General features: G+C 36.8%; 1 protein-coding gene across 3 annotated transcripts in view; it reads left to right on the forward strand.

The window, feature by feature from the left end:
* Nucleotides 1-690: 690 nt before the first annotated feature.
* Nucleotides 691-13,073, forward strand: part of LOC129279212 (mediator of RNA polymerase II transcription subunit 14-like) — a 59,724-nt gene continuing 47,341 nt past the window's right edge. For 2 of the 3 annotated variants that reach the window (XR_010296153.1, XR_010296154.1), the window contains exons 1-7: nt 991-1,079; nt 6,624-6,933; nt 7,859-7,885; nt 9,870-9,975; nt 11,194-11,288; nt 12,392-12,600; nt 12,919-12,959. Coding sequence is in view for 1 of the 3 variants with exons in the window: in XM_064111671.1 (XP_063967741.1) it covers nt 6,662-6,933; nt 7,859-7,885; nt 9,870-9,975; nt 11,194-11,288; nt 12,392-12,600; nt 12,919-12,959 (750 nt within the window). In the remaining 2 variants the exon portion in view is untranslated. Of the gene's footprint in view, nt 1,080-6,623; nt 6,934-7,858; nt 7,886-9,869; nt 9,976-11,193; nt 11,289-12,391; nt 12,601-12,918; nt 12,960-13,073 lie in introns of all 3 variants that reach the window. The other variant, XM_064111671.1, reaches the window with a different exon arrangement.

Genomic DNA, 13,073 nt, shown 5'->3' on the forward strand with positions numbered 1-13,073 from the left:
GTGTGAAATAATTATTAAGGTACAACAAAATAACCCATTTCCATATATTGTATAAAATGACAATTCTTTATTTTAGAAAATTCATAATTATACATGTGAAGCCGCTCGAAAATGACATCAAAATTAAAATTCTAATCATGATAACTTGATAAATCTTTGATGAATTTTTGTGCAACCTTCACGAATATTCTTGATTATTTTTTCTGGTATATTTACAATATTGTTCTTGTCAGGGTGAACTTCTCCTTAAAGATATTTACATCTAAATAAATAGAGTAAAATTCACTGAGCAAAATGCTGAAAATTTCATCAAAACGGACAACAAATAACGAAGTTATTGAACTTTAAAGTGTAGCATTATTTTGTGAAAGACAGATATGCACATCATCATGAATATTCATTAGGTGGGCTGATGATGACATATCCCCACTTTCCTTTTTCTTATGTTATTACATGAAATCATAATTGATTCATTTTTTCATACATGTGTAAATGATGTGTCTCCACAAGATGCGGCAATAAATAACGAATTAATGCACTCCATCAGTTGTCGATCTTCTTTGGTTTTTTTTTTTATAGTTTGAATAAACCCAATTTCATATAACAAAATACAAAAGATCAAGTGGGGATATGACGTCATCAACCCACCTTATAAATATTCATGAACACATGCCTAGAACTGTTTCACCGGAATAATGCAAATCTTTAAAATTCGATAACTTCGTTCATAGATTTGTTATCCGATTTTGATCAAATTTTCAGCATTTTTCTCTTTGAATTTTTATTGAGATATGGGATATAGATATCTCCAGCCTGGACCATATTAAACGCATTCACAAAGACATTTTTATTGAAGGCGATGCAATTTATTTTATGCAATATATCGCTTGCTTGAAGATACTGTCGACTAAAAGTTTTAAAAAGAAGGGTCTGTACTGTGTCTGCAGACTACATGCCTAGTTTGCGCCATCAATTCGAGCTGGCTCGGTCTTTTGAACAAAGACTACGACCCGACGGTACTAAACGAACATGGCGGACGAATGTTACTGTTCACGGTCGGGAAGTGAATCTAAATAAAGGTAAAACATTATTTATTCTTACGAGCAGTATTTATTCCTATTGCCATGATCGATTGCCTATAATATTAGTACGTTCTAAGTTGTATCATATTACACTTTGAAAGGTATTTGTGCTGTCCTTTTCGGAGAAATCTTAGAGCTAAAAAAAAAGTGCGAGAGAAAAATTGTGTAAAATGTTGTCCCGTCCTATCAAATCTGTGTATTGTTTTACCTAGACCAAAAGCGTCGGTCTCTGATTCTGTTATGTATGGATGGGGTGTCCAAACTTCGCGGACTTTTCAAAAATATTCATCAGGCTTAAATTTGTTCACAAAATATTCATAATTTATACAAAACCAATTCAAGAAATAGTTACCACATTGACGGCAAGATCCTAAACTATAAAATCGTGGACGAAAATGTAAAGTAGGTCAAGGGATTTCGCCGGTATCGCGATCTCAAAATCAGTAGAGGCGCACGGCCAATATTGGAGACTGTCTCCAATGTGGGAGATTATCTCCAATATCAGAGACTTTTGTAAATAATTTGGGTATCCAATTTCAGAGACAGTCTCCAGTTTTGGAGTCCAATTTCCTTTGTTTACATTTGCTGCAAAAGGATTAACTTGGCGGCAAATAAAAATGTGATAAGCAGATTCCTCATGAAAAATTACCCCTTTTCACCGTCTACTTTTGTTTTGATAAGGATTTTTGTTGTCAATCACACACAAAACAAATGGGCTTCTGACCTCAGTGAGACAAAATTTTGGGTGGAAAAAATCATGCTTTTGTTGGTGTTGTTTCTTTCGTCCTTTTGCAAAGCAAGTCTCCAATGTGGGAGATTGTCTCCCCTATTGGAAAGAGTCTCCCATATTGGCCGTGCGCCTCTACTGAAAATTCTATTCCGATTGGCGAATGCGCGCTATGCTAGAAAACCGTTCTGAAAAAGTGTGACCTAACTTCGCGGACCAAAGTTTTGTGGAGATTTAAACAAAAACTCAAGCTCAAAAAGTGACATATTTATATCAGATTGACGGCAAAATGCTATAGAATCGGTTAGTATAGTGAGTGCTTGTATTACCGACCGGCCTTGTATTACCGAACGCGCGCATCATACGCATCAGAAATAATTTCATACGCTCAAAATTTTGCAGAATCCTTCCAAAGAGAACTTGAATAGAAAGATGATGAAAAATGGTAAAAAACACATTTTCAAAGTCTTAATATTCTAAAAATAATAAAATATGGTCAAAATAGCTCATCACGACATCAGTGATTTTGTTGTTTTCTCAACTTTTCCCATAGAAAACACACGTTCGGTAATACGATACCTTTTTCAAGTGACCAAAAATATTTCACATGCGAAGAGGGGTCCGATTGGAAGCTAATATCGTAAAAAGGAAATACAATTTCGGCAAAATTTTTACATATTTATATTTTGTAGGTAATTGTGTATTTATGGTGAAAGTTTGGTGAATTTTATGAGAATAATGTGTTTGATATGATTGAATTCATGAAAAGTGTTTGGTAATACGATCCACTACCATACCACATTTAACTCACATTTTTGATGATTTCTGCTTGCAAAATGGTGATATCGTAATGCTTGTTGAGAATATCAGATTTCTTCAAAACGGGCGCTAACGGTGACAAATTTGCCGATCTTTTGTCAATATTTTCATGAATACTGAACTCATCTGAAAGAAACTTACACCAAAGGGTAATTTTAGGTTGCTTTTCATGTTGATGATGTCAGATTTTAAGGATATTGGCTAGTTTTTGAGATAATGACCGTCCGCGAAGTATGGACACGCGCGAAGTTTGGACTCACTGCCATATGTTGGTTGTTCCGCTGAACTCTGTTGACTCTACTCACCAAATACAGAGACCGAAGTTCTAGCTCGATCTGTACAGGGGACTCGATGGCCATACCGGTATGTGTATGTATTAAGTTCGAATAAAACAGGGAAGTGAAGTTGCGCGACAGCCGAAGTCGAAGACGAAGTAAGTCACTGTTTTTTCCCCTGCCTGGCTTAAAATTAAGTTTATTTTTCCCTGTCATGCATTTCTGGCCAAAACGGAATAATAATCTTTATTTTGGTACAGACTACAGTTCTTTTTATACATTTTTATGAAATAAAGAAAAAAATCAATGAGCCCCGTCGGGGGGGGGGGGGGGGGGGGGTTGCATTGTTCACCCCCTATGGTGGCTGCACGATTAGCCAGGCGGCTTCTAGAGAGTAAAAATCATTTACTAACGTAAGGTTACTCTCATACGAAGCCAGGACTTCTACCTCATAGACCCACACAAAGGAAGCCAAAACCTGAAACTTTCACCCCCGAGATTTCTACTTTCCTTCTAAAAGATCTAGCTCTAAATCATGTACATGGGATAAAACTTCATTTCCGACATTTCTACGCTCTTGTTATTTTTGAAGAAGAATTCATTTAAAAAAATGAGAAAAATATCATGAAAAGACGGAAGAGTGCGTAATGTTGGGGAAGTACAATAAGAAACAAGATGGCGGCGTAAACATCAGGCAAGTCTCTTCCGTCTTTTCACAATATTTTTTCATTTTTTTGATGAATTCTTGTTTTAAAAATAACAACGAGAGCGTAGAAATGTCGGAAATGAAGTTTTATCCCATGTACATGATTTAGAGCTATCCTTTTAAAAGGAAAGTAGAAATCTCGGGGGTGAAAGTTTCAGGTTTTGGCTTCCTTTGTGTGGGTCTATGAGGTAGAAGTCCTGGCTTCGTATGAGAGTAACCTTACGTTAGAAAATGATTTTTACTCTCTAGAAGCCGCCTGGCTATGCACGATAGCGAGCCGTCTGTGTACGAGGAGAAAAAAAAATGTTAAAAAACTCGAAACAGACAGCTGCCAGCTGTCTGTTTTACCATGATGTTTACCCATGGGTGCATTGTGCCGCCGTGTATGATGGGGGGGGGGGGACCTAAAGCTACGCACTTTGTTTTCAAATGATAAAAACTATGCCAATTTCAATATTTGAACAAATTACCATTTACTAATTTGTGGCCAATATTCTAAAGATCATTAACCGAGTCCAAGAAGAAAATATTGCAAAACTCACATACATGACACAGGTATGTAATGCGAAAATCCCGCCGTGTTCTCTGACTTTACTCTTGATCTCGCCGCCCGATGTAAAAAACTCTAAAGCTACATACGCACTCGATTTATAATGCAAAAATTAGTATTTTCTGTGCCTCAATTTCTAAAATATGTTCACAATATTATAAGATATATAAAATTAATTATATTTATAACTCCTAAATTCCAAACAGTTGTTGGTTTTCTCTGCATAGAGATTGCAGCCTGGCTCTGTAGAAAAAAAATTGAATAGGAATCGTTCGTCACTGCAGTCACAGTTCCACACACAGAGTGCGCATTTGCCTTGAAAACTGCATGCGCGATGAGTGGTGCGTAGCTTTAGGACCCGTGTAACTTAGTTTAGGACCCCCTACCACACAGGAAAATTGAAGGCATGGCGCATGCAAAATTGCAACAATGGCATGTCCCTCCCGCGAATTTAAGAAGAGGTTTTATAAAATCAAGTCCTTCTACGAAACTTACCGAACTATGTGAATTCAATTCCCCCTAATATCATGAACATCCCTCAAACATGTCAAATAGCGTCATTTAAGCGCTGATTTTTCTTCTCGTTGACAAAATATGGAGCTTTCTTCTAAGTTCTATTTCCGAAATTTTTCGTCTAATTAGCTGAAGCATGTAAAGTAAAGAGGGCCCGCAATTTATCTTCATATCAAAGACTCTACAAGTGAAAGACTAGGGCCTAGCCCTAGGCACAAAAACTATTTTACACGTAAATCGATGCAAAGTGTTACGCGAAGTCGGCAAAGTGTCCAATCTTTTTACTGTAAAGACTTTGGTGAAGAACGTTTATTGACAAATGAACGGTAGCACTGCGGGCTTCGTTCAAAGTGCGTAGAATTTTCTATTTTTTTTTGTTTTATTTGTACACGTCACTAAAATTCCACTTTCATACCCACCTTGAAGTTCTGTATTTGTGCAAGAAGCCACGGCGCTCACTCACATTTTTTTATGAATGAAATCTGTCATGGGCCGGCCTTTGGCATGGGCAGTGTGCACAAAGTTTACATACGTTGACTTGACGTTATGCCTGATATTTAATAAAACAAGCTATGAGCTTTTTGCCGCGCCTTCGTAGTACTTTACTACTTACTTGATTTCTATTTCCCCAAAATGAAACCTATTGTGTAATTATGATGCCTATACGCCATTAATTTGAAGTTTATTTTTATCCTAATCATGTAACAGCACCCCCATCGAAAATACAGACGATTTTGATTGCATGCTCTGCATCCGGCCGCTTGTGCAACGCTTACCCAGGCCCTCAGCGCATTCCAGCACGGTCATGACGGAGCAAAAAAAAAATTGACTTGATTTTCCCACCTCCAAATTTCGAAGCTGTTTACAAAATAATCGATATGACTTATGATATCGCTGATGAAATAAAAAGCAGACCAGTGCAATCGACTGGTAACAGATCAGCTTTCACGATAATGCCAAACTCCTTTAGACCTCTAATTTAATCTGTGCATTATTCATGCAAATGAAAGTGCGAGTTCTAAACATTGGGGGATTCATTACAAAATACATTAAAGTTCCAATCTATGCATGCTGTGAGTCATTCTTCAACTCAAGTCAACTTGAATGAAAATTGAGTCAATTCATTTTAACTCAAGTTTTTTTTATTTTTTTTTATTACCGGTATTATTATTAGGGGGAGGGGGCAAGACACTGTTTTGTATTTACCAAATTATTTGTCAAACTATTTATTTAAAATAAAATGCCTAAGATTCAACATGTTAAGCTCTCCTGAGTAAGTTTTTTACTTTTTAAACTCTATTTTTTTTATTATATCTTTTAAACAGTAATGCAATTAAGATCCATGGCAAATTATGGCATAGCAATTTCAGATTCCTTTTTAATGGTAATTCAATGTGTAATATTTTTTTGGTCAAGTATAATCAAGGTTTGGAGAATTATGCAATTCATTTTTTTCTTTGAGTTATTTTTTCTAACCCTGAATTATGTGCATTTGCATCATTGACCCTTTACCAAAGCAGAAGGCAGGCTTTTATTCTTTTCTTCTTTTTTTTTGTTATTGCTGTCTTTAGTGGGTCATACCTTCACCCAAATGATCAAGGTATTCTCTATGTACATGTATGTCTGTCAAAATGTTGATGAGCTTCTAGGTACTGCAATATTATGTTCGGAGGTCACATAATAAGGTCAAAGTTAATTTTGAGGTCAACGTTAAAATTGACTTGCAAGACTCTTATGACAAATGTTGTTCCATCCGAGTTATTTCACAATGAAGTTTTGATACAGTTCTTGCGCGTGCCCTCGCAAATCACAGTATTTTGGGTTATTTTCATAAGTGGGCGAGACACAAAATTGCTAAATGCCTTGTCTGACATTGACATTAAACTTTCCTTCAGTGCTTTCACCAAAATAATTGAAACTCTGCCTATTTTCTTCTTTTTTTCGCAATTAGAAAATAAACAGAAGTCTGTTGATTGAGGAAGGCAAACAATGTCAGGGGTCCCAGGAGGTGGTGTCCAGACTCCAGCGATCCCCGTCCCTCAGGGTCTCCCTCCAGTAGGATTAAGCATGCCTGGCGTCCAAACCCCCAACCCCGGAGGACCAGGAGGCAACATGATGGGTGCTCCGGCCCAGGCAGCCGGGATGCAGATGGTTCCAATGCAACCCCAGGTAGCAGGAGGAGGGGCCAGCATATCATTGGGCCTGCTCCTGGAACATCTTGTCCAGAAGACATACCATGAGCTCACTGTTTTGGCTGAACTGTAAGTGACTTCCAAGATCCTCCCAAGATTCAAAATTTTTGTATGGTAGACACTCTCAGTTCTTTCTTGGTATTTACAGGGGCCTGATAATGAAACATGTAGAAGTAGAATAATGACTCTGCGAACCAAAAGGGGAGTGGCTTGAAATGTTTTCTTAAAGGAGAATGAAACTTTTGGAACAAGATAGCTTGTGTGAAAAAAAAAATCAAAGAAACAGATCAACGAAAGTTTGAGAAAAATCGGACAAATAATGACAAAGTTATGAGCCTTTGAATATTGCGATCACTAATGCTATGGAGATCCTCACATTGGCAATGTGACAAATATGTGTGATGTCACTTGTGAACAACTCTCCCCATAAACTGCCTCTTTTATCACATCTATCAGTAGATCATGTATTCTTTTATAGGAGGGCATTTAATACAGATTTTTAAAGAATACATCATGGATAAAGAGTTTGTATCACCATAAAAAAAAGCAAAAAGAGACATTTTGGGGGTATTTTTTAATCCATCAAAGGGAAAGTTGTTCACATGTGACATCACACATCCTTGTCGCATTGCCAATGGGAGGATCTCCATCGCATAGTGATTGCAATATTCAAATGCTCATAACTTTCTCATTATTTGTCCGCTTTTTCTCAAACTTTCTTTGTTCTTATTCTTTGATTTTTTGTTTCGACAAGAAGCCTTCTTGTTCCAAAGGTTTCATTCCCCATTAAAGTAATCTGAAATTTAGTTATGATTTGTTATTATTTCCAGATATATATTCAAGCTGACATTCTTATGCATGCAACCCCACTGCAGGTATCGTGATTTTTGGTCATCTGCCATTTAATTCTTTTGGTTCCCAACTTGTGCTAAAATATTAAATATTTTATTCTCTCCTAACTCTTAAAAATATTTATTATCTTTTCTGATTCTAGATTACCGCGTAAGATGGACATGGAAAAGTGAGTATAACATGTTTGCTATCTTAATCATGCTGGTTTTTTTAAATGATAGCATAACTAAGAAAGTATATGGACCTACTTCATGAAACCTAGACATTAGGTTAATCAAGTATTACTGAACATTCTGCTTGAGTTTCAGGTCACATGATTAAGGTCAAAGGTCATTTAGGGTCAATGAACTTAGACCATGTTGGGGGAATCATCATCAAAATCTTAACCTAAGGTTAAGTTTTTGAAATTTTGTCATAACGTTGAAAAGTATTTGGACCTAGCTCATGAAACTTGGCCATTAGGGTAATCAAGTATTACTGAACATCCTGCCTGAGATTCAAGTCACATGACCAAAGTCAAAAGTTATTTAGGGTCAATGAACTTTGACCAAGTTGGGGGTATTTGTTGAATTACCATAACTTTGACAGTTTATGGATCTGATTCATATAACTAGGACATAAGAGTAATCAAGTATCACTGAACACCCTGTGGGAGTTTCAGGTCACACGACCAAGGTCAAAGGTCATTTAAGGTCAATGAACTTTGGCCAAGTTAGGGGTATTTGTTGAATTACCATCATAACTCTGAAATTTTATGGATCTAATTCATAAAACTTGGACTTAAGAGGAATCAAGTATCACTGAACATCCTGTGCGAGTTTTGTGTCACATGATGAAGGTCAAAGGTCATTTACAGATCTGCCAACCAGTACGTTTTTGGCGTATTTAGTACGTTTTTGCAACCAAAATACGGCAATACGTTTTTTCTTTAAAAAATATGTTCAAAAAAAATATTGAGAAAGATCATCTCTATAATTATGTATCTATTTCATAAAACTTACACAAATATGGTTATTAGATCAATTTAATTTCAGGTAACTTGTTTTCTTTTTCAATCATTTTGTTAAAACCAGGTTGAGATATACACATGTTTAAATGTTTGTTTTTTTCATCTGCAAGAGCAGTGCGCATTTTAGCTTGCATGCAGCTTGAGTGCCGCGATGACTGAGCCAGTGCGCCACGCATTTTATTATGAAATGCACATTTTTGGGGAAAAATACATTTTATCACAGAATATAATTTTTCATTCTCAGGGGGTTGGCAGGTCTGCATTTAAGGTCAATGAACTTTGACCATGGTGGGGGGTATTTGTTGAATAACAATCGTAACTCTGAAAGTGTATGGATCTAGTTCATATAACTTTGACATAAGGGTAATCACGTATCACTGAACATCTTATGTGAGTTTCAGGTCACATGACCAAAGTCAAAGGTCATTTAAGGTCAATGAACTCTGGCCATGTTGGAGGTAATTATTAAATTGCTGTCATAACTTTAAGTTTTTGGATATAGTTTATGAAATGTGGACATAGGGGTAATCAAGTACATGTATCACTGACAAGTTTTAGGTCACATGATCAAGGTCAAATATGATTTAGGGTCAATGAACATAGTATTGAATCATTATATAAATGGTGTTTTTTGTGAATAATTATTTTAGTAGTATTTTTTAAAGTCAGCACTGCTGCTATATTGAATCGCGTAATGCAGGTGAGACTGCCAGAGGCACTCCACTTGTTTAGGCATGAAGTAATAAAAAACTTTCAAAATTGTAGAATCATACATGTAGTCCTTAAATACATTGTAAGGGCATTGCTCTTTCTTTATGGCTCTATCTTTTCCCTTTTTTATGCTCAACACAAGAAATATTACAATGGTGGTAATGAACATAGACACTCAAATTTTAGCCCATAGCCATCAAGGATGCCACAAAAAACTGTAGACTAATAGTACTACGAAGATTGTAGCAAATGGGTTTATATAATATGTCAGTGCATGTGTTAAACAGGTTTTTGTACTCAAACCCAGAGATTTAAATTGATTTTACTTTAGGTGTTTAATTTAGCCCTTATATCTTGATGATATGAAATTCTACTATGGACTTCTTGAATGGTCACTCTGTAACTGTCCTTATTATGTTGATACGAACAACAGGAAAATTGAGATCGTGAAATTCGCCCGGAGTACAAGGCAGTCGTTTATCCGCCTTTTGGCTTTGGTCAAGTGGGCTGGCAGTGCAGCCAAGGTGGACAAGTGTGCGGTGAGTAAAGCCTTCAATTTCAATTATTTATCATGTATCATTTGTGGAAGCATCGTGGTGTAGCGGTTCTGACTCTCGCCTTGTATTCAGCTGGTCGTGTGATTGAATCCCACCGCGGCCTAGCATCCTTTGGCATGGTGTCAGTCCACACTTTGCCACTTCGTCCAGGTGCCAAATTGGTACTCCGTAGGATGTGAAAGCATAAATAGTATGCCTACATGTACATGTAGCAGTTGAGTTTGAAAAAAAACTCTTTTCTTTGAATGCTCCACAGGGAGTGGATAAAGTGCATACATACAAGATTTTTTTTTTCTGCCTTTTTTACCAATTGTCCTTCGGCATGGTGTCAATCCACACTTTTTTGGAAATGAATCGGTTTGAGTAATAACTTTTCTTTTTTTTATTAAATTTTCTCATGATATTAGATTGAACCAATAAAGTGGGATGGTGGAAATAAGCATGATCAAGCATGATTTTAAGCAAATACAAACCAGGGCCCCATCTTACAAAGAGTTGCGATTGATCCAATCAATCGCAACTAGGGAAAGCAAGCAACATTAACATCTAAAATTCATGTTTGTTTAAAAATATTTTCTAGATATGATGTATATTCATACATTCTCTGTTTTCTTGACAATTCTGTAAGCTTCTTTTGTTTTCAAAGGAGATTGTGCAAAGTTTTCCCATTTAAGAAAAAATGATGCCAGTGATGGATTTCCATATACTTGAGGTTGATCGGATAAATCGTAACTCTTTTTAAGACTGGGCCCAGGATCCACCTCCAGTCCTCAACTGGCCAGGTTCCTTACCCATAATGCATCATTCTCAGCAATGTAGTCTTGTAATATAAACCCACTTGAATGAAAACACACTAATTCACTAGTCATTACATTCATACCGCAATAATTGTATTATGAAGTAACTGTAAATATGCACTCTTCCTGTAGAGAATTTTTAGTTTCTCTATACAATTGAAATAGTAGGCTAATTTATTTTCTGAATTATTAATAGTTTTCTGAAAGGTACATTTTTAAGTACAGCTATTTATGCACACAATCAATGACACTGTTCAATCTTCCTTCAAGCACCGGTGCTCTATTTGCAATTATGCCTACATGTAAGTATGATCAGTTTTCACGCCAATTGATTCGCTTGCTCTTGTACTGCTAAACGTTATTTCATATATTTATATATATGCACATTGTTTTGTTTTTGCAGGCAATTTCGTTATTTTTGGACCAGCAATCGTTTTTGTTTGTAGACACTGCTGACATGCTTTCAAGGATGGCCAGGGAAAACCTTGTACATGCCAGGTAAGCATTGGGACCAGGGGCCCGTTTCATAAAGCTGTTCGTAAGTTGAGAACAACTTTTAGTACGACTGGTGATCCTTGTGGTAAGTGATGTCCACCATTATATGTTGGTGATTATTTAGCGCGTAAGAAAGGATCACCGGTCGTTCTTAAAGTCGCTCTTAACTTACGACTGGTGATCCTTTCTTGCGGTAAATGATGTTCTTCATTATATGTTGGTGATTATTCAGCGCATGAGAAAGGATCACCAGTCGTTCTTAAAGTCGCTCTTAACTTACGACTGGTGATCCTTTCTTGCGGTAAATGATGTTCACCATTATATGTTGGTGATTATTTAGCGCGTAAGAAAGGATCACCAGTCGTTCTTAAAGTCGCTCTTAACTTACGACTGGTGATCTTACATGTATCTTGTAGTAAATGATGTTCACCATTATATGTTGGTGATTATTTAGCGCGTAAGAAAGGATTACCAGTCGTTCTTAAAGTCGCTCTTAACCTACGAACAGCTTTATGAAACACCCACCCGTAACACAAAGCTTAGCCATTGTGTTCAGGGCCCCGTCTTTAATACAAAGAATTGTGATTGATCCGATCAAACAACTATGGAAAGCCAGCAACGTCCACATCTAAAATGCCTGTTTATTCACGATACTTCAGGGCTTGGGTTAGATTAATCGACAGCCAGGCCGTTGATGCCCCTATAACTGGCCGTGATGCCCTAAAAAAATGATCAATGCACGGCCCAAAAGGCTGTGCCCTTTTTTCCAAACTGGCCGACATGCCCTTTTTGCTATTCAAGCCTTGAAAATAGCAAGGAGCACAGTTGTTAAAAAACCCTTTTAGGTACATGTATGTATTGTGAATTTGGATTCATAAGTAATCTTGCTCTTGAAATTAATAAATTGATGTGAGTTTTTTTGTATTTTTGGTAGTTAGGGAGAAATCAAGTCTAAATGACCATCAATTATTTTGTATTTTTGGAAGCTTTTAATCAAAATGGGTGGGGGGGGGGGTCTTGAGATACATACTTTGTCTTTGTGAAAACAGTAACTGATTTCTCTGATTGTTTTATTAAATGCAAGTCAATGGTTGTATATTTTTCAGGTTGCCAAACTTCTGTCTACCCCATGCCGTGGATGTACTAACCATGCGCCAATACAAGCGTATGCCGGCATGCATCAAAGAGCGTATTGTCCCACCTGATCCCATCACCTCATCAGAGAAGGAGACGGTCCTTCATCGATTGGATCAGATTATCCAGCATAGATTAGTGACTAGCGAACTCCCTCCACAGCTTGCTAATCTCACAATTGGTTAGTTGAATTCATTTATTTCTGATTGGATCAGATTATCCAACATAGATTAGTGTCGAGCGAATTCCCTCCACAGCTTGCTAATCTCACAATTGGTTAGTTGAATTCAGTTGTTTCTGATTGGATCGGTTTATCCACCTTAGATTAGTGACTAGTGAACTCCGTCCATAGTGTGCTAATCTTACTATTGTTTAGTTTCATTTATTTATTTCTGACTTAATCAGAATAGTAATGTAATGTTTTGTAAACTACATGTATGAATAAAAAGTTCATTACAGATATTCTAATGGTTTTGTTTGTTGATTTTTCCCTGAACAGAGGACGGTAGGGTCAAGTTTCGAGTTCCTCAAGAATTTGAGGTAAGAAGTTCTCTTTTCTTCCGGGAGTACATTGTAGCACAGGGCCCCGTCTTACAAAGAGTTGCGATCGATCCAATCAATCGTTACTATATGGAAATCCATCAGTGTCATAAT

Source organism: Lytechinus pictus, chromosome 16 (assembly GCF_037042905.1).
Source record: "Lytechinus pictus isolate F3 Inbred chromosome 16, Lp3.0, whole genome shotgun sequence".
Classification (NCBI taxonomy): Eukaryota; Metazoa; Echinodermata; class Echinoidea; order Temnopleuroida; family Toxopneustidae; genus Lytechinus; species Lytechinus pictus.